This window comes from Lontra canadensis, unplaced genomic scaffold (genome assembly GCF_010015895.1).
Source record: "Lontra canadensis isolate GAN:19392208 unplaced genomic scaffold, GSC_riverotter_1.0 scaffold75, whole genome shotgun sequence".
NCBI classification, from domain to species: Eukaryota; Metazoa; Chordata; class Mammalia; order Carnivora; family Mustelidae; genus Lontra; species Lontra canadensis.
In genome coordinates, this window is record NW_022631069.1 from 10,162,447 (window position 1) to 10,189,600 (window position 27,154).

The window sequence follows — 27,154 nt, forward strand, 5'->3', positions numbered from 1 at the left end:
TAAATGAGTTAATCTATGCAAAGTGCTAAAAATAGTACCTGATATATAGTAAGCACTATACTAAGTGTTCACTATTTTTTTGTTATTTTGGGTCCTTTCAGTTTCTTTAGAATTCGATATATTAAAATTATTCTTTCTTACAATTTTTGCCAAGACGATATGCACTTACATTGTTTTTAATTATAGGAGATGTGTGTGTATGTATCTAGATAGATGATAATGTGTCTTTTTAAAAATCAAGAAACTAGAATACATATATTTAAATGAGCAAAGGTTGTTAGAAGATTAAATATGTTAACATATAAAAAATTACTTAGAATAATTCCTGGCATTTGGGAAATAACCTACCGTAAATGTAGGTTATTGTTGTGATTATGATTAGGCAATGCAGTGATGACTGTCAATTCTTACTTGATTCAATAATATTGGGAGTAATCTTCTTGTTACTCTGAGGGTTGTGCAAGTCAGTGAGCTTGAAATCGATTCTGTCTTCAAACTTTCATGCAAGGCATGTTTATAGAGGTAATCTAAAGAACCTAAATAGACTTCTGAACATTGCATTTGAGGATCATTTTCTTATCACCTCTGATAAGTCAGTGGCTTATCAGAATTAACCTATTTTGATGAACTGCCATTTCTAGTTCTTAGATGTCTTCTTTATATCCATAAAGACCATGGCTGCAGTTGGATTTCCTGACCGTTTATTTTTCAGTGGAAGCAGATGGCTAGCATTAAATCGGAAGATAAAGTGGCAAGGTTCTGTGATCCTAATAGTAGTAAGGGATGTACTTCCTCAGAAAAGAAAGTTAAACTATTGAAGATGGTTTATTTTTCCTTTAAAGACAATTGTAAACAGAATTCAAGTTACTAGTTGGTATTTGGCTTTTGTAGTTTCATATAGATTCTCTGTTGTTCTCCTAACTCTCTTATCTACTATTTTCTAAACCTTTAATATAATACTTTTATTCGACCTTTTTTCCTAGGCCCTTAGTTTTATATATCTGAGCCAGTACCAGGACTTTAAAGTACCCAATACTATGGATAATTGGAATAGAGATAGAATCTATAAAATGAAATACACTTTCCCCATAATGTTTTATTTTTTCGAATCATTCTAGCAGTGGCTAGTTTCCAGATTTAAATTTTGCGTCTCTTTTCCAAGAGTCATGAAAGAGGAAAAGTAGTAAGAGTCATGTTACATAATAGATCTTATTGGAAAAAAATAAACTAAAGCACAATAGAATTTTTATTAACAGTACTCTCTCACTACTTTATACTTCTTGATACTCTGTTTCTATTAATACTAATAAATAGCACCACTGATTTGGCACTTATAAGCATATTCTGCCTCATCCTCCCCACTATTAGAGAGTCAAAATGATATTAACATTTTAGACTTTATACTTAGCATTTCCGAAGTTGACTTGACCTCTGACTCCTTCTTTATGGGGAGCACATCACAGGATTAGTGTTTCATCGGATAACATTTGGGAAATGTAACCTAGTTAAAATTAACTTATATATTTAGTAATGGCTGCCAATTCCTTTAATAATATTGAACTGCTCTTTGAAAGTCTTTCCAAGCCCTAAATACACACACACACACACACACACACTCACACACACACACACACACACACTCTTTCTCTCTCTCTAATGTTTAATGTAGGAAAACAAGAAAATGCAATAAGCCCCAATACCTCTTGGTAATCATACCCCTTGTGTACTCCTCTCTCATATTGAATCTAGGTTGTAGAAAGTGTTGCTGGGCCAGTTCTGGGTCTAAATGTTAACAGAGCCTGTCAGCTTCCTCTTTGTGCTGTTTGGAGTCCTGAGTCCAACAAAAGAAGTCTTAGGAAGATATAGGAAGACTTGTGATGAGGGAAAGACCTTGTGGCTGTTTTGCTTCCTGCTCTAGCTCCCTAGTTCCTAAATCAGAGCCTGGCAGATTGTCTGTGTAGAATGAATAAATGTGTGACTAATAGATTGCCACTAGAATTTGTCCCATGCTAGGTTCTAATCATACATTTCCTAGTTGGTATGATATTACTAGAGAGATGAAATGAAAATGGCTTGTTTTGTATTGTTGGTGAGAAATTTTGATAGTGGTGATATTTTTGTTGACTGTTTTGGGAAATTGTTTCAAATTGAAAATTAAACCAAAGCTATACTGGAGAAGAAAATTTTTTTTTTAATTTTTTATGGTAAAATACCTGTATCCTACACTGGGGATACTGTAGGAAAATTTGGATCTTTTAGTATCTTAGTTATGTCTTAAGGCAATGATGGTAACTTTAGTACTGAACTTACCATTTATTTATTATATGCTCCTGTATTTACCTTCTCAAACTTATAATCTTACATACATATTTTTTAAAAGATTTTATTTGTTTGTGAGAGAAAGAGCATGTGTGAGAGAAAGAGCGCAAGTGGAGGGGTGCAGAGGGAGAGGAGGAAGCAGACTCCCCCCTGAGCAGGGAGCGCAAAGTGGGGGCTTGATCCCAGGACCCCAAGATCATGACCTGAGCCCAAGGCAGACACTTAACTGACCAAGCCACCTAGGCTTCTCCCTTCTATATGTTAAGAATGCGATTAAGTTTTCATTTTAATGTAATTACATTGTTTTATTTTTTAGGTCCATTCAAAAGCTTGGTGAATTAAATATTGGAATGGATAGCCTTGGTAGTGAGGTGTCAGTGCTCAACCAGCAATGTAATGGGAGCAAAAGCAATGGATCTAATAATTCTTCTGTAACTAGTTTTGCTACACCACCCCAAGACTCCAGTCAGAGATTAACACATGATGCTTCAAATATTCACACAAGCACCCCGCGTAATCCTGGATCAACGAATCACATACCTTTTCTTGAGGAATCACCTTGTGGAAACCAAATGTAAGTACTTTATTTTGTAACACCTGGAAATATTAACATCCTATTAATGTTTGGAAACCTAGGAAGTTGAACTTCTCTTTGGGGTCTTAAAAATAAAAGTTTTTGGAGATCATTACATATCAAATATTTTTCTGATCTGTCTTTATTTATCTGTATTCTCTTCTATTGACTTCTGAATTTCTTAGTAGCTTTTGTTCTCCTATTTTTATTTTTGCTTTCTCACTACCACTAAGATGATTCTCTTTTTTTATAAGTCATTTTATTCAGAGATCTTACAGTTTTATCTTCTCCCTGATTTTCCTTTTTCTTGCCATCGGTACCTTTCAACAAATAATACTTTAATTCACGGACTTTGAGGGCACAAGGTGTTTTATAGCATGTTGGGATGATTGCAGCAAGACCCTCTTGGGAGCTCTGACCATTACAGCAATTAAAGACATCTTGCATATTTGTGTTTTCACTAATCGGGGAAGATTTTTTATCTGGCTATCATTAGTAAACAGTGTTAATTTATGCAATAGGAATAGTTAAGGAGTATTTTCTTCATCTGTTCTTTTTTTTTTTTTAATTTTTAATCACCCCGTGCTCATCCTTACAAGTGCACTCCTTAATCCACATCACCTATTTCACCCTTCCCCATGCTACCCACCTCCTCTCTGGTAACCATCAGTTTGTTCCCTATAGGTAAGAGTCTGTTTCTTGGTTTGTCTCTTTTTTCCCCCCTTTGCTCATTTGTTTTGTTTCTTAAATTCCACATATAAGTTGCTTCATCTATTCTTTTCTTTTAAAAAAGATTTTATTTATTCATTTGTCAGAGAGAGCACAAGCAGGGGAGTCTCAGGCAGAGGGAGATACAGGCTCCCTGCTGAGCAAGGAGCCCGATTTGGGTCTCTGATCCCAGGATCCTGGGATTGACCTGAGCTGAAGGCAGACGCTTAGCCAACTGAGCCGCTCAGGTTTCAGTTGTACAATTTAGTGATTCAACACTTAACATGCAACACCCAGGGCTCATCATAGTGAGTGCATTTCTCAGTCCCCTTCGCCTATTTAACCCTTCCCCTACCTACTTCCCATCTGGTAACCATCAGTCTGTTCTCTGTAATTAGAGTTTGTTCCTTGGTTTGCCTCTCTCTTTTCTTCCCCTTTGCTCATTTGTTTCGTTTCTTAAATTCCACATATGAGTGAAATCATATGGTATTTGTCTTTCTCTGACTGATTTATTTCATGTAGCATAATACTCTCTGGCTCCATCCAGTTGTTGCAAATGGCAAGATTTCATTCTTTTTTTAATGGCTAAATAATACTCCATTGTGTATATATACCACATTTTCTTTATCCATTCACCAATCAGTGGACGCCTGGGCTACTTCTATAATTTGGCTATTGTAAGTAATGCTGCTGTAAACATATTATTTTATATGCATGTGTCCCTTTGAATTAGTGTTTTTGCCGCCTTTGGTTAAATATCTATTAGTGCAGTTGCTGCATTGTAGGGTAGTTCTATTTTTAACTTCTTGAGGGATCTTCATACTGTTTTCCAGAGTGGCTGTACCAGTTTACATTCCCACCAAGAGTGCAAGAAGGTCCCCCTTTCTCCACATCCTTGGCAACACCTGTTATTTCTTGTGTTGTTGCTTTTAGCCATTGACAGATGTGAGGTGATATCTCATTGTAGTTTTGTTATATCGCAAAGCCATAGCAATTAAAACAAGATGGTACTGATATAAAAATAGATACATAGATCAATAGAACAGAATAGAAAACCGAGAAATAAACCCACTGTATAGTCAACCTTTGACAAAGCAGAAGAGAATAACCAAGGGGAAAAGGTTAGTTTCTTAACAAACGGTGTTGGGAACATTGGACAGCAACATGCAAAAGAATAGAACTGGACCTGTTTCTTGTACCATACACAAAAATAAATTCAGAGTGCATTAAAGACCTAAATGTGAGATAAGAAACCACTAAAATCCTGCAGGAGAACACAGGCAGCAACCTCTTTGATATCTGCTATAGCAACCTCTTACTAGATAAGTCTCCTGAGGCAAGGGAAACAAAAGCAAAAATAAACCATTGGGATTTCATCAAAACGAAAAGCTTTTGTACAGGGAAGGAAACAGTCAATGAAACTAAAAAGTAACCTTTGGAATTGGAGAAGATATTTGCAAATGATATATCTGATAAAGGGTTAGTATCCAAAATATGTAAAGGACTATAAAATTCAACACCCAAAAACAAATAATTCAATTAAAAATGAGCTTAAGACACACATTTTCTCAAGGACATACAGATGGCCAACAGACACAGGAAGAAATGCTTGACATCACTTATCATCAGGGAAATACAAACCAAATGCCTTTTTATGTATATTTTCTTTTTAAGATTTTATTCATTTGAGGGGCGCCTGGATGGTTCAGATCGTTGGGCATCTGCCTTTGGCTCAGGTCATGATCTCCGGGTCCTGGGATGGAGCCCTGCATCTGGCTCACTGCTCAGGGGGGTGCCTGCTCCCTCCCCCACCCCCTGTTTGTAATCTCTCTGTCTCTTTCTTTCTCTCTCTCAAATAAATAGATAAAAGTTTAAAAAATATATTTTTTATTTATTTGAGAGAGCGTGCTCTCGCAGGTATACAAGCAGGGGGAGGGACAGAGGAAGGAACAGACTCCTCACTAAGGACAGAGCGTGATTTGAAACTTGATCCCAGGACCTTGAGATCATGACCTGATCCAAAGTCAGACACTTAACCAACTGAGCCACTCAGGCAGTCCACTTTTTCTGTTTTAGTCTCTGGCTTTTATCTAGGAGGCTTTCTTCAAGTATCTGGAAATCTTTGACTATCTGTAGAGTGAGGGATAAAGAAAAAAAAAAAGCTGATTGGAAGGAAGGCTATGTATATAGATGGATCTGTCTACGTGACAAAAAGTGATTAAGGGGAAACATTGTTTTATTGAAGACTTTCAAATGTCACTTCCTGTTAATCTTTTGTTTTGGACCAGATAATTTTCCTAAAGAGCAATCCAAGTTCCTGCCTGGGTTGACATTTAAATACAGCATTCAGGATTCTAGAACTCAGCAGGGGAAAGCTTCGTGACATCTCACTCTAGAATGTGTAGACTTTAACTTAATCTCCTTTCCAGAATGGCTTCTCACTTGCTCCTTACAACTGTGCATGGTGTCACTGAATCCTGGAGTCTCTTAATAAATGGCTTCAGAGAGTTACTTTGACTGGGGTCAGTGTGAGTCATTTGCCCCCCTCCCCAAAATAAATAAATAAATAAATATATATATATATGGTTGAAAGATAAATATGATTTTTGTTTTATTCAGAGTAAACTTTGAATTTCTATTCACACAGCTCATCAGACCATTCAGTCATTAAGCCACCTCTTGGAGATTCTTCAGGGAATCTGTCAAGGTCAAGAGGGGAAGAGGTAATGCTTTGGGGAAGGAGGTTTCATTATTATTTTTATATATACCTGCAGATATTACTAAGGAATTCTCAATTCATAGAAAACCATTTTTAGAAATAATCATTATTATAAATGATGTTATTTGTTGCAAGGTAGTTGAGCTTTCACTGGATAAATGGAAGCTTATAATGCTTATAATAGCAATCTTGGCTCATGAGTTGGGGCTGTGCACTACTCTCTGAAGACGCTATGGTTAATTTGTTTAGATATTATTGGTATTTCTTTTGGGCTTCTCATCAATGCAGCTGTTTTTTGCTTTGAAACCAGACATTCTTCCCTAAACTACTATACAGCTATCTTATTTTCTTGAGTTCAAACTTTAATCCCATAAACAAAGCCACTATATCAGACGCTGATGGAACCAGACAGGTAACATAAATGAATAAAGTTGACTATTGTGATAAGCACATAAGAATATTTGTCCCTTGCGCAAAGAAATATGCTTATCTAGTGTTTCTAGTTCTTTTGATTTTCAAGAAATTATAAGAATGTAGATTTTTTATGTGAAATCTATTTTAATTTTTTTTTAAAATTTATTTGATAGAGATCACAAGTAGGCAGAGAGGCAGGCAGAGAGAGAGGAAGGGAAGCAGGCTCCCTGCCGAGCAGAGCCTGATGTGGGGGCTGGATCCCAGGACCCTGGGATCATGACCTGAGCCAAAGGCAGAGGCTTCAACCCATTGAGCCACCCAGGCGCCCCTGTGAAATCTATTTTAAAAATAGCAACAAGTTTCTTAAAATATTTAAACACACTGAAGAAGAGCAAATAAAGTTAATTGATGGCTCTGCCATATCTGTTCTAAAGCAACCCTTAATAATGATTATTAGTGTGCCATTGGCCATTTAATCAGTCATTTACATCTCTTTTTCTCTTATCTATCTACGCTGTTCATTTGGCAAATTTCTTACATGTGGGTTAATGGAAAATGTAGCATTTCTAACCAAATAAATTCAAATGAGTAATAAAAGAACTCAATTCAATTACCTAAGAGAGACATAGTATGACCCACCAGGTTTTCCCCCTATTCCCCATGAGGATGTATTTATTGCATGAATAGATAAAATTTTGTGTAGGGAGAGGCATAATAAACTCTTTGTTGATATAGAGCTGAAGTGACTTGCCTTTGTGTGTGTACTTGACATTTATACTTCCTGAAGGCAGGATTTGGTTAGGTTTATTGACTACACCCAGTCTAGAGGTCCCTGTTCCAGGTTCAGTCCCTTGTGGTCAGGGTAGCAAGGTAGTTACAAATGATATTAATAGCAAGAGCCATCAAAACTTATATAGAACTGGGCGCCTGGGTGGCTCAGTGGGTTAAGCCGCTGCCTTCGGCTCAGGTCATGATCTCAGGGTCCTGGGATCGAGTCCCGCATCGGGCTCTCTGCTCAGCAGGGAGCCTGCTTCCCTCTCTCTCTCTGCCTGCCTCTCTGTCTACTTGTGATCTCTCTCTGTCAAATAAATAAATAAAATCTTTAAAAAAAAAAAATCTTTAAAAAAAAAACTTATATAGAACTGCTTCAACTTGCCTTTCTCAGAAGAGGCCAGATAGGTTGACAATTTAAAATTAAAATGAGATTCAAATTTAGTGTTCTGATTAAAATCATTTTTATAATTTTAAAAGAGTATTTTACAATTTCAGTTCGAAATATTGAAGTATTCATTGCTGGAGATAATGGTAAACTATCCCCCCCACCCCACCCAAAAGGAAGTGGATTGATTAATAGTCTTATACTTCCTACTTTTAGAAACACAAATGATATTCTGTTAATTTTATGAAAGTTATATACGTGGGCTATTTTTTCTTTTCTTTTTTTTTTTTTTTAAAGATTTTATTTATTTATTTGACAGATCACAAGTAGGAAGAGAGGCAGAGAGAGAGAGAGGGGGAAGCAGGCTTCCTGCCGAGCAGAGAGCCCGATACGGGTTTGATCCCAGGACCCTGGGATCATGACCTGAGCAGAAGGCAGATGCTTAACCCACTGAGCCACCCAGGCACCCCTGGGCTATTTTTTCCTTAATAGTTAAAGATAACTTTATATGAGAATGCATAGTTTTATGTCTTGTCATAGTAAGCAAAGAAAGCTTTGAATGTTTCTGAGCTTTCTGAACTTAGTTCAGCAATGAGCAGCAAAAAGCAGAAAAATTTGGGTTAATTTGAATTTGCCATTTAAAAGAATATGTGATTATAGGTAGTTAATGTGAAGTGATAAAATGAATGATACAATTCAAATGAATGTAAAATAGGCTAAAGATGAATTCTTTCAAATTCATTTTTTTCCTAAAATGACTTTCATATTTATTCTTTCCACAGGATGATAAATCAAAAAAACAGTTTGTTTGTATTAATACCCTAGAAGACACACAAGCTGTTAGAGCAGTGGCTTTTCATCCAGGTGGTGGTTTATATGCTGTAGGTTCAAATTCAAAAACTCTGAGAGTATGTGCCTACCCGGAAGTAATTGATCCAAGGTAAGGATAGGTGGTTTGTACTATCATTCTTGCTTTAGTTTGTAATTTAGATATATCGGTTCCTTTTTCAGAATTGCCATTCGGTAGCATTCAGTTTTTATTTCTTTTTCTTTTATTAAGTCTTTACATTTTTATTTTCAATGCTTAAGAAATATACACAAGAATTATTGACTAATTTTATAAATTTTTGTCCGTTTTGATTAGGCCATGAATTATATATGCAACTAAAAAGAATCTTGATATGATCTATTTTCTAGATCAGTATTAAGCACCTTCTAGGTATTGGTAATTCATCAGTCTTCTTTTTCTGTTTTTAATTATGGAACTTTCAAACATATGCCAAAGTAGAGATTAGTTCAGTGAAATAAAGTAATTGTCAAGATTTTTGTCACATTTGCTTCATCCGTTTTGTTTGCTAAAGTATTTTAAGGTAAATCTGATATGTCCTTTCACCCTTTATGATGAATCTCCAAAAACATGTACATTTTCTTACATAGATTTGATGTTATCATATCTAATAAAATCTTTAGTATCCTAATATTAGGCTGTGTTTTAAAGTGTAGATAAGATGCTATTACTCCGGGTGGTTGGGTTATGGACATTGGGGAGGGTATGTGCTATGGTGAGTGCTGGGAAGTGTGTAAACCTGACGATTCACAGACCTGTACCCCTGGGGCTAATAATACATTATTTGTCAGTTAAAAAAAAAAAAAAAGATGCTATTATTCCACCAAACCAGTGTTTGACTCCCATTAAAAGCCATACTCTTGAGGAGCCTGGTTATTCAGGACCTTCCACAGCCATGCCTGCAGCTCCTCACCTGCTACAGTGTCCATCCCACTCAGTCTTCAGAATGCCCTGGGCTTCTCTCTGCTAGCCCCATAGGCTGTTTCCCATACTGCACCCTGGGCTGGCACTTTCCCTACTATATATTATCTTCACTGGAGCTATTCTTCTGCCATAATTTTTCTGTAAAAATTCTTCTGTCCTTTAAGGTCTAGAACTTTTAACTGGACCAGAACACTTACATCTACCTTACTGTATGTGGATAGTCATGACATCAACCCTTGCCAGATTTGAAACTCCCGAAAGAATTCTGCTTCCTTTATTTTTTATTCATCCCTTACCTTCCCTCAGCCTCAAGCAATTGCTCCATATTATATGTTTAATGTTTTTTGAACTTTTTGAATTTGGAAGCATTAGTATTTTTTTTTCATTCTTCTGTGTTTGAGTTAAAAATCCATGAAAAATATGTGAAATGGAGACTTTTAAAAAAATAATATTGTTTCCTGTGTGGTCTGAAATAAGAGTTAGGTTAGTCTAAGAATAGTTCATAATTTTACTTTTGGATTTTAAATCTGCTTTAATTTTATTTCTTCCAAGATTTTGAAAATTGTTATTGACATGTTGTCTGATACTTTTTTGCTCCCTCCCTCAAGAACAACAATAATATAGAATTTTATTTCTTTCAGCAAGCAAGAAATTGAAAAGTCTTTCTATAATTTTTCTTTTTAGTGCACATGACATCCCTAAGCAGCCAGTGGTACGTTTTAAAAGGAATAAACATCATAAAGGATCCATTTACTGTGTGGCCTGGAGTCCTTGTGGACAGTTATTAGCAACAGGATCAAATGACAAATATGTCAAAGTTCTGCCCTTCAATGCAGAGACTTGTAATGCAACAGGTAGGTCCCAAGTATGTAAGCAGTAGCTTACCAGTGTATTCTTAATGTTTTCCCAGTGTTGTAGCTTTTATATATCTTTGTATTATTTTCAGTATAATCTAAGAATATAGCCTTAAGGAGAGTTTTTTTTTATATTATAGTTGCTTAGTTGCCTTCATAAGGCATGATGATTATTTTTTAGTAAGTTCTTACAGTTGTCTAATAATTAGAAAATTGTTATCAGGGATGCCTGGGTGTTTCACTCCATTAAGCATCTGCCTTCAGCTCAGGTCATGATCTCGGGGTCCTGGGATCCAGCCCTGTATCAGGTTCCCTGCTCACTGTAGAGTCTACTTCTTCTCTCCCTCTGCCACTCCCCCTGCATATGCTCTCTCTTTCAAATAAAATAAGTAAAATCTTAAAAAAATTGTTATTAGAAAGGTAACTTTTAAATAAATACTAACAGTGCATTAATGAATATGTTAGAGTACCTGTCTTCTTTTTCATTTCCTTTGGGATGAAAGAGAAGATAACTATGTATAGCCCTGTTTTAGGGATGATCATAATGGCTCCTGTCATGATCCCAGGGTCCTGTGATCGAGCCCTGCGTCTGCTCTGCTCAGCAGGGAGCTTGCTTTCCCGCCCCCCCTGCCTGCCTCTCTGCCTACTTGTGATTTCTGTCTGTCAAATAAACAAAATCTTAAAAAAAAAAAAAAAGGAATGATGATAACCGAATCAGTATTTTGATTTTTTTTTTGAAGATTTTACTTATTTATTTGACAGATTACAAGTAGGCAGAGAGGCAGGCAGAGAGAGAGAGAGGAGGAAGCAGGCTCCCTGCTGAGCAGAGAGCCTAATGCAGGGCTCAATCCCAGGACCGAGGGATCATGACCTGAGCAGAAGGCAGAGGCTTTAACCCACTGAGCCACCCAGGCACCCCAGTATTTTGATTTCTTAAAGTTCTTTGCTGGGGTGCTTGGATTATTCAGCTGGTGAAGTGTCTATCTTTGGCTTAGATCATGATCCTGGGGTCCTGGGATCAAGCCCCGAGTAGAGCTCCCTGCCCAGCTGGGGAGCCTGCTTCTTTCCCCAACTCATGCTCTCGCTTGCTTTTTCTGTCAAGTGAATAAATAAAAAAATCTTAAAAAATAAAAACCCAGGGATGCCTGAGTGGCTCAGTTGGTTGGGCCACTGCCTTCAGCTTGGGTCATGATCCCAGGGTCCTGGGATGGAGTCCCACATCGGACACCTTGATCAGCGGGGAGCCTGGTTCTCTCTATGCCTCTGCCACTCTGCCTGCTTATGCTCGCTCGCTTGCTCTCTCTCTCTCTCTGACAAATAAATAAATAAATAAATAAAATCTTAAAAAAAAAAATCAGAAGAACACTTCAAATTCTTTGCTCAGTAAAGTGAAATTGATTATAGTATTAATCCCTAAATGAAAATATAAGGCACACCTCTCTACAATTATTCTTGCTTAGTTTTGAGACAGTTTAGCAATCTCAAATTATCATAGTAAGTTGAGCAGCATCTTTTTTTTAAATTCTTATTGTTGTTTCAGGACCGGATCTGGAATTTAGTATGCATGATGGGACAATTAGAGACTTGGCATTTATGGAAGGCCCAGAAAGTGGTGGAGCTATTTTGATAAGTGCTGGAGCAGGGGATTGTAACATTTATACAACTGATTGTCAAAGAGGACAGGGCCTGCATGCTCTGAGTGGACATACCGGTATGTGATAGTCTTTGATGCTACTTTTCTTTTTGTTCAACCTGTGCTTTTTCCCCCTCTGCATTTTCATTAATGGGGTATATTTTATCAAAAGGGACTTCTTCAAGACAGGAAATTTTTATTTTAAAAATTTATATTGGGAACTTTAGATAACAACACAGTAATGATAAATAACATTTCCCCTGGTGTGCCAAATCCTTTGCTTATACAGATAATTCCTTAACTTAATTCTCACAACACCCTTGTAAGTCACGAAGTTTTATCTCAATCTTACACATGAAATAAAACTTGGAAAGACAAGACTTGACCAGTATCTTACAACTAAACATAGCAGGACTGAGATATGACCTCAGGTCTGTCTCTTGCAAAGCCTGTATTGTAACCCCACTATCCTTTGCTTTGCCATAATTTGCTGTAATTTCAGATGATAAATTTTTTCAGTACCAATTATGATATCCTGAAATACTGAAACACAAAACAGATTGCTTAGTATGGTTTTCATATTGTGCATTTTATTGGATTTTGGTTTTATGAAAATTGCCAAAATAGGGTCACCTGGGTGGCTTAGTTGGTTAACTGTCTGCCTTCGGCTCAGGTCATGATCTCAGGGTCCTGGAATCTAGCCCCACATTGGGCTCTCTGCACAGCAGGGTATCTGCTTCTCTATCTCACTATCTTTCTCACAAATAAATAAATAAAATCTTAAAAAAAGAAAGAAAATTGCCAATATATTTGATACATGTGGAAAATCTCTACCTGCCGGTATATTTGATTAACCAGATCATCCCATGTCCAGTAATGAGTACCTACCTTTGAATGTATTAAGGAAAAGTACTGTTTGTTCCACAGTAATAACTGAGTATATGATCTTTTATAGGCCATATTTTAGCACTTTATACCTGGAGTGGCTGGATGATTGCATCTGGTTCCCAAGATAAGACTGTTAGGTTTTGGGATCTTCGGGTACCAAGCTGTGTTCGTGTTGTTGGCACAACATTCCATGGAACTGGTAGGTTTTTCTGGAATTTAAATGAGTTTATATGAGAAAGAAACTTGTAAATTGCACTTACCTACTTCCTCTCCCCTGTAACACATATGTTAAAAAAAGAACACAACAAATAGATACTTGATATTTTATTGATTACCTTAAATTCTTTCAAAATATATTCATCTCTTACTTTCTTTGTAAAAATAAAATTCAGTTTAGGAAACTTGAAGCCCAGGAGATTAAGTATTATTCCCCACTTATTATGTTAGCAGGGCTATTTTATTTTATTCTTCTTTTTCCTTTTTTTTATTATTATGTTCAGTTAGTCAACACATCATTCGTTTTTGATGTAGTGTTCAATGATTCATTAGTTGTGTATAATACCTAGTGCTCATCACAACATGTTAGAAGGGCTATTTTAGGATTCAGACCTTTAAAGAAATTTTTTTAATACATACACAGTGGAGAAATTGAAATTAAACAAAATCATTTTCTTCCAGTCCTGTTCCTTGGTGTCTTTCCCTAAGGGACCAGTTTCTTATTTATTTTTTTATACATAATCTGTAAGTATATAACCAAGAAGTTTGTATATATCATAATCTTCTGTCTTCTTTGAACATGTGTATACATGCACACAGAAATGGTAGCATATAATAATACATGCCTCACATTTTAAACTTAACAATATACTTTGGATTGTTCCATGTGAACGGACAGTACTGCTCTTTGTGTTTTATCACCTTTTAAGACATTGGTGTCTAAGAGTGATGCAGCATCCTGCCATTGTCTTTATTTTAGAATCCTTTTTCTTTTGTTGAATTTTTGTTTTATATTGTAGTTTTTAATAGCAATTCTATAGCACTATTCCAGGTGAAAATGCCTGCCTTTTATTCTTACTTTTTTGGTGATGTTTTTGTTTTATTTTAATGCTTTGCCTATTCTCTTGACTTCCATAGACCTTTTTTTAAAATCAGGAATATTTTTACTTACTATTTTAAGAATGCTTCATTTATGACTAGAGGTGCCATTAAATTACTGGCCACATGTTAATATGCAACTCACTGGGGACTGGTGTCAATGCAGTGAATATTGCTGAGTGTGTTTCACTTGAGGCTCACTTCGTGCTCTGGGTTTCTTTTTTGGTTTTTTAAGTTTTTATTATAATTCCAGTTAGGTAACATGCAGTGTTATATGTTTCAAGTGTACAATTCAGTGATTCAACACTTAACATACATCACCCAGTGTTCATCATAAGTGCACTCCTAATCCCCATCACCCATCTCACTCATCCTCCTACCCACCTCCCCTGTGGTAACCATCACTTTGTTCTCTGTAATTAAGAATCTGCTTCTTGATTTGTCTCTTTTTCTTTTGTTCTCCTATGCTCATTTTTTTTTTTAGATTTCTTTAAAAATTTTATTTCTTTTCAGCGTAACAGTATTCATTGTTTTTGCACCACAAACAGTGCTCCATCCAATCTGTGCCCTCTCTAATACCCACCACCTGATTCCCCCAACCTCCCACCCCCCCCACCCGCCGCTTCAAACCCCTCAGATTGTTTTTCAGAGTCCATAGTCTCTCATGGTGCACCTCCCCCTCCAATTTCCCTCAACTCCCTTCTCCTCTCCATCTCCCCTTGTCCTCCATGCTATTTGTTATGCTCCACAAATAAGTGAAACCATATGATAATTGACTCTCTGCTTGACTTATTTCACTCAGCATAATCTCTTCCAGTCCCGTCCATATTGCTACAAAAGTTGGGTATTCATCCTTTCTGATGGAGGCATAATACTCCCCTATGCTCATTTTGTTTCTTAAATTCCACATATGAATGGAAATCATGTGGTATTTGTCTTTTTCTGACTTTTTTCACTTAGCATTATACCTTCTAGCTCCATCCATGTCATTGTAAATGGTAAGATTTCATTCATTTTATGGCTGAATAATATTCCATTGTGTGCGTGTGTGTGTGTGTGTATCCATTCATCAGTCGATGGACACCTTACATAACTGGAAGTCCAAAGGACTACTTCTATAATTTGTCTATTGTAAATAATGCTGCTATAAATATATCATTTTATATGAATGTATTCCTTTGATTGTTTTTGCATTCTTTAGGTAAATACCTAGTAGTGCAATTGCTGTGTTGTAGGGTAGTTCTATCTTTAACTTTTTGAGGAACTTTCATACTGTTGTTTCTTGTGTTGTTGCTTTTAGCTATTCTGACAGCTACAAGGTGATATCTCATTATTTACATTTCCCTGATGATAACTGATGATGAACACCTTTTTGTGTGTCTGTTGGCCATGTGTATGACTTAATTGGAGAAACTGTTCATGTCTTTGCCTATTTTTAATTGGATTATTTGGTGTTGAGTTGTATAAGTGCTTTATAGATTTTGGATACCAACCCTTTATCAGATAGATCATTTGCAAATGTCTTCTCCCATCCCGTGGGTTGCCTTTTAGTTCTGTTGATTGTTTTCTTTGCTGTGCAGATGTTTTTTTATTTTGATGTAGTCCCAGTAGTTTATTTTTGCTTTTGTTTCCCTCACTTCAGAAGACATCTGGAAAAACCTGCTTTGGCCAATGTCAAAGAAGTTACTGCCTGTGTTCTCTTCTAGTATTTTTATGGTTTGTGGTCTCACATTTAGGTCTTTAATCCATTTTGAATTTATTTTTGTGTGTGGTCTAAGAAACTGATTCAATTTCTTTCTTTGCATGTTGCTGTCCAATTTACCCAACACCATTTGTTGAGGAGACTCTCTTTTTCCCATTGGATAGTCTTTCCTGCTATGTCAAAGATTAATTGACCATATAGTTGTGGGTTTGTTTCTGGGTTTTCTTTTCTCTTGAACTATGTGCCTTTTTTTTTTTTTTTAATTGTATTTATTTACTTGACAGAGATCACAAGCAGGCAGAGAGGCAGACAGAGAGAGAGAGGGGGGGAAGCAGGCTCCCCACTGAGCAGAGAGCCTGATGTGGGGCTCAATCCCAGGACCCTGAGATCATGACCTGAGCCACCCAGGGGCCCCAGCTTTGTAATATAATCTAAAGCCCAGAATCGCGATGCTCCAGCTTTGCTTGTCTTTTTCAAGATTGCTTTGGTTATTCGAGGTCTTTTGTGGTTCCATACAAATTTTAGAATTGTTTTAAATCTGAAAAAAAAAAAAAAAAATAAAAGGGGTGTGTAGCACCTGGGTGGCTCAGTGGGTTAAGCCTCTGCCTTTGGCTCAGGTTATGATCTCAGGGTCCTGGGATCGAGCCCCACATCTGGCTCTCTGCTCCGTGGGGAGCCTCCCCTCCCCCACCACCTACTTGTGATCTCTCTGTCAAATAAATAAATAAAATATTTTTTAAAAAAAGAATTGTTTGTTTTAGTTCTGTGAAAAATGCTGTGGGTATTTTGATGGTGATTGCATTAAATGTGTAGATTGCTCTGGGTAGTGTAGACATTTTAACAATATTCTTTCAATACATGGACATGGAAAGTCTTTCCATTTCTTTGTGTCATCTTCAGTGTCTTTCATCAGTGTTTCATAGTTTTCAGAGCACATATCTTTCACCTCTTTGGTTAGGTTTATTCCTAGGTATCTTACTATTTTGGGTGTAGTTGTAAGTGGGATTGTTTTCTTCATTTCTGTTTCTGCTGCTTCATTATTGGTGTATACAAAGGCAAAAGATTTCTGTACATTTTGTATCCTATGACTTTATTTATTCTAGCAGTTTTTCAGTCTTTGAGGTTCTCTCTCTCTCTCTCTCTCTATATATATATTTATATATGTAAGTGTGTATATGTAGATAGTGAAAGTTTTACATCTTCATTAACAATTTGAATGCCTTTTATTTCTTTTTGTTGTCTGATTGCTGTAGCTAGGACTTCTAGTATGTTGAATAAAAGTGGTAAGAGTGGACATCCTTGTCTTGTTCCTGACTTTAGGGAACATGCTCTCAGTTTTTCACCATTAAGGATGATGTTAGCTCTAGATTTTTCATAAATGGCCCTTGTTATGTTGAGGTATGATCTTTCAAAACCTACTTTGTTGATGGTTTTTATCATGAATGGATATTGTACTTAGTCAGATGCTTTTTCTGTGTCCATTGAAATGATCATATGGTTCTTATTCCTTTTCTTATTTATGTGCTGTATCATGTTGAATGATGTGAGAATACTGAACCACCCTTGCAACCCAGGAATAAATCCCACTTGATTTTTTTCTTGAGAAGTCTGGCTAGAGGTTATCTATTTTATTAATTTTTTTTCAAAAAACCAGCTTCTAGTTTCATTGATCTGTTCTATTGTAAGTTTCTACATGGACCTTTTTCTGTACTTTGATTCAAACCAGATACAGTTTGTTCTAGCAAACTTGATTCTGGAATATACACGCATGTATAATTATATTTTTATATATGAATATGTTATCATTGATAAAGTTTAGTTTGCATGGTCACCAGAGTTAATGTATAACATGGTTTAAAGAACCAAACAGTTCAGTAAGGCTGATTAAAAAAAACATTGCCCTGAGAATTGTCCCCTGTCTTACAGCCACTGCCTCATTTCCCATTTCTCCAAGACATCCATTTTTAACTTTTGTAATAGTTGTGTTTTCATATTTCATTTTTTTTTATTTTAAAGATTTTATTTATTTATTTGACACAGAGAGACACAGCAAGAGAAGGAACACAGCAGAGGCAGTGGGAGAGGGAGAAGCAGGCTCCCTGTTGGGCAGGGAGCCCTAGGTGGAGCTCGATTCCAGGACCCTGGGATTATGACCTGAGCCAAAGGCAGACGCTTAACGACTGAGCCACCTGGCACCCTTCATATTCCTTTTTTAAAAACTTTTATTTGTTAAGTAATCTCTACACCCAACATGTGGTGTAGAGACCCCGAGATTAAGAATCACATGCTCCACCAACTGAGCCAGCCAGGTGCCCCTTATTTTCATATTTCTAAATAACAAGCCTCCAATTATAGTTTTTTTTTAGGATTATTTATTCTCTTACCACTGTAAAAGATGAAGATTTTTTATATCCCTTTCCAATTCACACTTTTCCTCATCCCCTCACATGCTTCTAACTCCCGTCCTTTCAATATAGTTGTACCATTTTTGGATATATCAGTATTCATTCCTTACATTGTTTTAGCACTTATTGTGCTATTCATATCGTTTTTTTCCCTTTTCTTTCATATCTTCTTGTTTTTCTTGGTGTTAATAATTGGGGTTGTTTCTTTGTTTGCTTGCTTGCTTAGTTTCTATACCCTTATCACTGACTTACCTCCAAACTTTCCCCAGTTGTCTAAATTATTTCAGCCCCTTTTCTCTCCTTTTCAGAGACTTAAACTTTTTGGACATATCCTTTCTCTTGCAGCATTGTCTCGCTCTCTACTGTATCTGCCCTTCTTTTCTTCTCTACCATAGATATAAAAAAATGTCCTAGAATTGGAAATGCCCCAAAGTTCCTCTTTTGACCTCCTTATCCCCTTCACATCTCTTACCTTAATTTCTTGCTCTCTTTCTTACCCAGAGTTCTCAGAAGTCCTATTACATATGCTGTTTCCATTTTCTCATCTTTAGTCTTCAACCTGTTCCAATCTATCTCCTGCTACATCTACTCCAACAAAAGCTACCTTTTGGGGGGCACCTGGGTGGCTCAGTCAGTTAAGTGTCTGCCTTTGGCTCAGGTCATGGTTTCAGGGTCCCGGGATCAAGCCCCATATCAGGCTTCCTGCTCGGTGGGGAATCTGCTTCTCCCTGTCCCTCTGCCTGTTGCTCTGCTTACTTATGATCTCTGTCTTATGTTACTATGTCTCTCTGTCAAATAAATAAAATATTTTTTAAAAAGCTACCTTTTTTTCAAGGTCACCAATAATTTCATGCTGTCAAAATCCCTTTTAAATCCTTATTTTACTTTAGCTCTCAGTGACACGTAAGTTGATTCCTGCCTCTTTTCTTTTGGGCTTTTCACTCTCCTTTTACCTTCCTGTATAACTACTTTGTTGGTTCTTCCTCCTCTGTTCAATCTTTAAATTTTGGTATTCCCTAGGACTCAGGATTTCTGTCTTCTTCCTTTCTCTCCATGAGTATTTCCATTCCTCCAGCTTTAAGTATAATTCCTATACTGACCTTAAATCTTTATCTCTAGCCCAAACCTATTTTACATGCCAGGCTCATATTTCTAATCCACCTACTTGACATGTCCTTTTGGATATCTTTTTTTTTTTTTTTTAAGATTTTATTTATTTATTTGACAGAGATCACAAGTAGGCAGAGAGCCAGGCAGAGAGAGAGAGAGGAGGAAGCAGGCACCCTGTTGAGCAGAGAGCCCGACGCGGGACTCGATCCCAGGACCCTGAGATCATGACCTGAGCTGAAGGCAGAGGCTTAACCCACTGAGCCACCCAGGCGCCCTCCTTTTGGATATCTTAAAGGATATGTCAAACTTAACATGTCATAAACTACTGAGTCATGACTTCTCAAACAAACTGCCCCAGACCTCCTCACCTAAGTGCTACTACCACCCATTGTTCATGCCGGAAAGAGTCTCCCTGGATCTGTCTTTCTCTCCTTTCCTCCAATAACTAATTAATAAGCAAAATGTATTGTTTTAGCCTCCAGAATTTATCTTAAATCCCTCTACTACTCTCCATTTGTACTGCCACCACTCTCGGATAAACCACCACCACCTCTCAGCTAAACTACTGCACAGCTTCCTTACTGTCTCTGCATTCCCACTTTCCCCCTTCAGGCCACGGTCCGCACAACAGCCAGAGCCCACCATACCTTGCTCACAGTACTTCAGTGCCTTTTGATTGCTCCTAGCTTAAAGTGCAGACTCTTGACCATGTCCAGAGCAGTGTTCTTCAGTTTTATTTTCATTATTGTTCCTCTCCATGCAAGGAGAGAAACGAAATTAAATTTTTTCCTAACCAGAGAAATTAAATACTAGGAATAAGATTTTATTGGGTGGGGTTAAGCTTTGGAGGGCTACAAATTATTGTTAATGTTCAAGATTTTTTCATCCCCGAGAACCATTTTGCAACCCCCTGGGCGGACATTATTGCCCTCATTAAAAATGCACCGTCTAGATTCAGGGCTGCAGCGAGTGGACTCAGCACTTATTTTCATCTAGTTTCCACTGGCAGTTATTGGTGTGTTGCTTAGACACATTTCCTACACTGTGTCCTAAAACACATTTTGTTGTTTAATTTCTTGTCCCCTAACTAGACTGTAAGCTTGTGGGAGTTTTCTGACACTTAAAAAGTGGCTCACCTATTGCACTATTGCACTGTAAGTAACGGCATCCCAGGGGGTTCTCCCAAGTGACCAAAAAACCAAACTTTCTCATTCTCATAGTATCTTACTTCATACTTTGTCTCTAAAAAGGATGTAAGTGTTTATTGGTTGAATGTTAATTTGGATTTTTCTTTCAGTTTGGATAAGCTACATTAAATTTTTAGTGTGTGGTTCAGTGAACATAATTAGCTGTTGTAGTTGAGCTGTATTGATTTTTCCATGTGAAACTTTTATTCTTTCTTTTATACAGGCAGTGCAGTGGCATCTGTAGCTGTAGATCCCAGTGGCCGTCTCTTAGCCACAGGACAAGAAGATTCCAGCTGCATGTTGTATGACATAAGAGGAGGAAGAATGGTACAAAGTTATCACCCTCATTCCAGTGATGTTCGCTCTGTTCGATTCTCTCCTGGAGCTCACTACTTGCTAACAGGATCCTATGATATGAAAATAAAGGTGACAGACCTACAAGGTGAGGGAGATTGACCTCTTTTCTTATTTGTAGTCTCTCTTATTTTATTTGGGATCTCGCCTTTTTTTTTTTTTTTAAATTCACATATAACTTTTTTATTATTTATTTATTTGTCAGAGAGAGAGAGAGAGTGAGCACGCACGCACAAGCAGGCAGAGGCAGAGAGAGAAGCAGGCTCCCTGCCCAGCAAGGAGCACGATGCAGGACTCAATCCCAGGACCCTGGGATCATGACCTGAGCCGAAGACAGCGGCTTAACCAACTGAGCCACCCAGGCTTCCCAACATATAACTTTTTTGAAATTTATTTTCTAAATTCCAGTATAATTAGTGTACGTGTTATATTGGTTTCAGGTATACAACATAGTGATTCAACAATTCTATACATCATCTAGTGGTCATCAATATAATTGTATTCTTGGGGTGCCTGGATGGCTCAGTTGTTAAAGCCTCTGTCTTCGGCTCAGGTCATGATCCCAGGGTCCTGATCGAGCCCCCATCGAGTCCCGCATCAGGCTCTCTGCTCAGCAGGGAGCCTGCTTCCCTCTCTCTTTCTGCCTGCCTTTCTGCCCACTTGTGATCTCTGTCTGTCAAATAAATAAATAAAATCTTTAAAAAAATTAAAAAAGATAATTGTATTCTTAATCCCCTTCACCTGTTTCACCCATCCCTCCACCTACTTCCCCTCTGGTAACCTGTTTGTTCTCTATAGTTAAGAGTCTGGTTTTTTGTTTGTCTCTTTTTTTCTTTGTTTAGTTTCTTAAATTTCACTTATGAGTGAAATCATATGGTATATGTCTTTCTCTGACTGATTTCTTTCACTTACCATTATACCCTCCATCCATCTTGGATGGATGCAAATGGCAAGATTGCATTCTTTTTTATGGCTAATATTCCATCATGTATATTTGTTAATATTTCATTATTTGTGTGTGTGTGTGTGTGTACCACATCTTATTTATCTGTTCATCTACTGATGGATATTTGGATTGCTTCCACATCATGGCTATTGTAAATAATGCTACAATAAAGATAAGGGTTCATGTATCTTTTTGAATTAGTGTTTTTTAATTCTTTGGGTAAATACCCAGTATTGGAATTACTAGATCATATGGTAATCCTATTTTTAATTTTTTGATGAACCTCCATTCTGTTTTCCACAGTGGCTATACCATTTTGCATTCCCAGCAACAGTACACAAGGGTTCCCTTCCTTTTTCTACATATCTTCACCAACACCTTTTTTATCTTGTGTTTTTTATTTACCATTCTGACAGGTGTGAGGTGATATCTCATTGTGGTTTTGATTTGCATTTCCCTGACGGTTAGTGATGTTGAGTGTCTTTTCATGTGTCTGTTGGCTGTCTGGATGTCTATTCATATCATCTGCCCATTTTTAATTGGCTTATTTGGCTTTTTGGTGTTCAGTTGTGTATATTTTTTATGTATTTTGGATAGTAATCCTTTACCAGATATGTCATTTGCAAATATCTTCTCCCATTGCATAGGTCATCTTTTTGTTTTGTTGATTGTTTCCATTCCTGTGCAAAAGCTTTTTATTTTGATGTAGTCCAGTAGTTTATGTTTGTTTCCTTTGCCTTAGAAGACTTATCTAAAAAAATATTGCTACTACCAGTGTGAGAAAAATTACTGCCTGTGCTCTCTTCTTGGATTTTTATGAATATTTAGATCTTTTTGTTATTGTTGTTAATCTGGTATAATCAAATTTGTAACATTTTCAAATTTTAGTTTTATAGTACTTACTGAACAAATTACTGGTACTGTATTGGTGTGAATTGTAGCAAATTATTAAGTCAAGTAAATAGTCTTATTTTATTAAGTAATTTTAAAATATTTGAGGGGTGCCTTGGTGACTCAGTGGGTTAAAACTTCTGCCTTTGGCTCAGGTCATGATCCCGGGGTCCTGTGATGGAGCCCTGCATCGGACTCTCTGCTCAGGGGGAGCCTGCTTCCTCCTCTCTATGCCTACTTGTGATCTCTGTCAAATAAATAAATAAATAATCTTTAAATAAAATAAAATATTTGAAAGAATAAATATTTACTACACTAAATCATTTTGAGTTCAGTGATGACAGATGTTAAAATACACTTTATGTTCTCCTATTTGCTTCTACTTTAAAAAACTTAGTGTAAAATGGCCAAAAAACATACAAAAAGATGATCAATATCATTAATCATTGGGGAAATGGTTACTATAAAAAACAATAAAATAACAATATAAAGTAGTAAGTGTAGATAAGGATATGGAGAAATTAAGTCCTGTGTGCGTGGTTGGTGAGAATGTAAAGTGATGCAGCTACTATGAAAAACAGTATGGTGGTTCCTCAAAAAACTAACAATAGAAATACTATACAAGCCAGCAATTCCACTTCTAGATATATATCCAAAAGAATTGAAAGCAAGGTCTCAAAGAGATATTTGTGTATCGTTGTTCATAGTGTCATTATTTATAATAGCCAAAAGATGGAATCCTGGGGTCCCGGGATTGAGCCCCGCGTCGGGTTCTCTGCTCAGCAGGGAGCCTGCTTCCCTTCCTCTCTCTCTGCCTACTTGTGATCTCTGTCTGTCAAATAAATAAAATCTTTAAAAAGAAAATTAGCAAGGGTGGGAGAGAGTGTGTGGATGGAGAAGGCTATTTTAGGTAGGCTCGAGTAGGTCTCTTTAGGGAAGTGCCATTTGTGTAGAGACTTGAATGATAAGAAGGCACAAGCCAGGCCAGGATGTGCTGAGGCATGAGTGAATTCAGCATGTTCATGACACTGCAAGAACCCAATGTCTCTGGGACTTAGAGAACTAAGGGAGGGAGAGACAAGAATATCAGAGGCAGGAGAATATTTAAAATGGAGCGATCTGGTATCTACTGATGTCTGTTGAAAAGGTAATTTTGAGTTATGTAGGGAGAATGGAATATATGTGTGAATATCAGGCAGTTAGTTGGAACAGTTCAGGTGAGGGCTGATGGTAGTTTAGACTAGGGTGGTAGAGGTGGAGGTGGTAAGTAGTGACTGAATTTGGGATATATTTTAATTTGTTTAGATTAAATATGGGGAGAGGAATGCTGATTCCTAGGCTTTTGGCATGAGCAACCAGATGGTGCCATTAACTGGTAGGAGGAGGAACAGGTTTGGGCAAGAAAATCAAGTTTGGTTTAAACAAATAAAGATGACTATCAGGCAATCCAGTGAGTTATGGAATGGCTATGGAATGGCTATTTGGATACTATTCGGGAGTTCAGGTGAGAAGTCAAGGATGGAGGTGAAATGTGTGACTCATAAGTACACAAATGGCCATGGTACCAAGGTACTAGATGAAATTTCATAGGAAGTGGGTGTAAAGGGAACAGGAAACCCAAAGGCTGCCTCCTGGGACAGGAGCAGCAAACCGGCAAAGGAGACAAAGGTATGGTGGCACCAAAGTCAGAGAGAAATCAAGGAGAGAGTGGCAGCTCTGTCATATGTTGCTGTGTATATTTTACCGAATACTGCTTAACATAGGTATAAAAAGAATTTATCCCTGTTTAAACCTTTAACTTTATTAATGTAGTTTAGGACTTTGTATACTGTAATGCCTTCTGGGAAGTCTGTGAAATCTAGACATATACTTATTTTGTATTGTAAATCAGTGTCTCTCTCTTTTCCATTTAGGGGATCTCACTAAACAGCTTCCTATCATGGTGGTGGGGGAGCACAAGGACAAAGTGATTCAGTGCCGATGGCACACCCAGGATCTTTCCTTCCTGTCATCCTCTGCAGACAGAACTGTAACTCTCTGGACTTACAATGGATAGAGTACACCCAGTGTCAATCTATGCAGTGAAAGCACAGAGACTTCAGACTACTGAGTTGTGAAAATTATAAATCTGAAGAACGTAGACTGATCGGAAAGTGGCTTAGCACGAGGAGGCCCCTTATTACCATGTATCCCTTTGATAGGAAGCGTCGGGTGGTGTTATTCTGCAGTGCTTTCAGTCTTCCATGTGAGCTCGTGCTGCTGTGACCTGCTATATGTAGTCTTGTTGCCAAAGCCTGCGGAAGAGCTCTTATGTTGTCAGTGTGCGCTCCACGTCAAGGTGGATGATGTGTTTACGGTTTAGTATTAAATGCATTCCTTGGTCTTTGCCTAAATAACAGTTTTATATGCACATTGAAATTGAACTATACTTTAAGCATATTATTACATGTAATGCAACCAAGTTCTACACAGATTAAACATAGGTGTTTGGAAATTACTTTTCTCACACTCCCATGATATTATCTCACTTGTCAGCTAGAGGTCAGAATTTTACATGTCAGAAGTTACATGGTTATTTTCTCTAAGGATCATTATGGAGTTTAAAGATGGATGGAAAACTGCTTCTTAGTTCATGATGTGGTATTGGCCTTTTCTTTTTTCTTAAACCCAGGGATATAATTACTATCTTGTCACATTATTTTGTTTCAGGATTAAAAGGTAAATATGTTTGCTTCAGAAACTTGTTAATTTCAATTTTTTGAATGCAACAAGATACCTCCCTTCTAAACTGTACTGTAGAAGCAGAGCAGTGGCGTTATGTGATGCAACACTTGATGGTACAGTAAATTTACTGGCTAGTGTTTTTCCTCTTAAAAATTAAAAACTTTGCCATAGACGATAGCATGGTTTGAAATGCTATGTCTGCATGATAATTTAAAATGGAAAAATTTAAACTTTGCACTCCAAAAGCTTATTTGGATTTGTTTCTTGCACTGTTTTGTGTAATGCAGAATAATGATTTTATTCCTATGGCATTGTAGATCCTAACATTTATGTATCTTTATTTTCATATTGTACAGTAATTTTACTTTAAATTATTAAATAGGCTATTTTATTTATTTCAAATGCTGTTGAGTTGGTTCTAATTATTGAACTGTCTGTGCACTGTATGTAGCAAGCATTTTTAATCTATTGTATACAAGTGGAAAGGATATTAGAAGTGTAACCGTGCTATTATTTCAATAAAGACCTCTTGACACCTAAAAATATCCTGTTCCTTAGTGTCTGTGACTTTCAATTTAGAGTGTTATTTTCTCCAGTTTACTTGGAGGTGGTGTGGTCCAGTGGGTGAACCCACAATCAATTCCTTTTTTTTTTTTTTTTTTTTAAAGATTTTATTTGTCAGAGAGAAAACAAGCAGGGGAAGCAGCAGGCAGAGGGAGAAGCAGAGTTCCTGCCAAGCAAGGAGCCCAATGTGGCAGACGATCCTAGAGCCCTGAGATCATCATCTGAACCAAAGGCAGATGCTTAACCAAGTGAGCCACACAGGCATCCCCACCAACCACCGCCCAATCGATTTCTTGAATTTCTTTCTAAAGTTGTTCTACTGGGTGCCTGGCTAGCTCAGTTAGCGGAGTGTGTGACTCTTGATCTCGGGGTTGTGAGTTCAAGCCCCACAATGGATGTAGAGATTACTTAAATAAAGTTCTACTAACTTCTCTCTCTCTCTCTTTTCTCTTTCTGACAGACAGAGATCACAAGTAGGCAGAGAGGCAGACAGAGATGGGGGGGAAGCAGGCTCCCTGCTGAGCAGAGAGGCTGATTCAGGGCTTGATCCCAGGACCCTGAGATCATGACCTGAGCTGAAGGCAGAGGCTTAACCCACTGAGCTACCCAGGCACCCCTACTAACTTACTTCTTAACCCTTGGGCAACTGCTTAACTTTTATGTGTTTCCTGTCTCTTTTAATCAAGATCTAGGGAATGTTCCATCCTGGATATACTGTGAAAGTTGATTAATAAAAGCCCACCAGAATATATAAATTGGAAGTTAGGCAACAAATATGTTGAACTGAGTGCTTTAGAAAGAAATGAAATCTCATTAGTTGTGTACATTCAGCAGATACACAGTTTTCCTACATTTGCAGAGGGGAATTCTGCTAAAAGTATGCCACCGTCTCCTCTTCAGTTTACTTATCATGCTTAATTTCATACATTCTAGATATTACAGCAGGTTATTAGTGTTAAGTTTACAACTAGGAAAAAAAGGCATTTCTTGATATAGACCAGCTCAACTTTATGGTTAAAAAAAAGTTCATAAAATTATTCCACCTTCAAGGAGAGAACTTTAAGATCCTCCCATACATGGGGTATGGAATTCATTTTGCAGTGCCTTAGATAATAATAAGCACTAGAAATTGTATAT

The 27,154-nt window shown here is 37.2% G+C and overlaps 1 protein-coding gene across 12 annotated transcripts in view; it reads left to right on the plus strand.

Annotated features, from left to right (window-relative positions):
- The window catches only part of WDR47 (WD repeat domain 47), a 62,021-nt gene extending 36,025 nt beyond the window's left edge, over positions 1–25,996 (plus strand). For 9 of the 12 annotated variants that reach the window (XM_032881567.1, XM_032881569.1, XM_032881571.1 and 6 more), the window contains 8 exons: positions 2,636–2,893; positions 6,249–6,324; positions 8,676–8,833; positions 10,349–10,518; positions 12,053–12,229; positions 13,107–13,238; positions 20,762–20,980; positions 24,643–25,996. In XM_032881567.1, the coding sequence (XP_032737458.1) occupies positions 2,636–2,893; positions 6,249–6,324; positions 8,676–8,833; positions 10,349–10,518; positions 12,053–12,229; positions 13,107–13,238; positions 20,762–20,980; positions 24,643–24,785 (1,333 nt within the window). In that variant the 3' untranslated portion in view covers positions 24,786–25,996. The remainder of the gene's footprint in view (positions 1–2,635; positions 2,894–6,248; positions 6,325–8,675; positions 8,834–10,348; positions 10,519–12,052; positions 12,230–13,106; positions 13,239–20,761; positions 20,981–24,642) is intronic. The other 3 variants (XM_032881570.1, XM_032881574.1, XM_032881575.1) reach the window with 1 other exon arrangement.
- Positions 25,997–27,154: the final 1,158 nt, after the last annotated feature.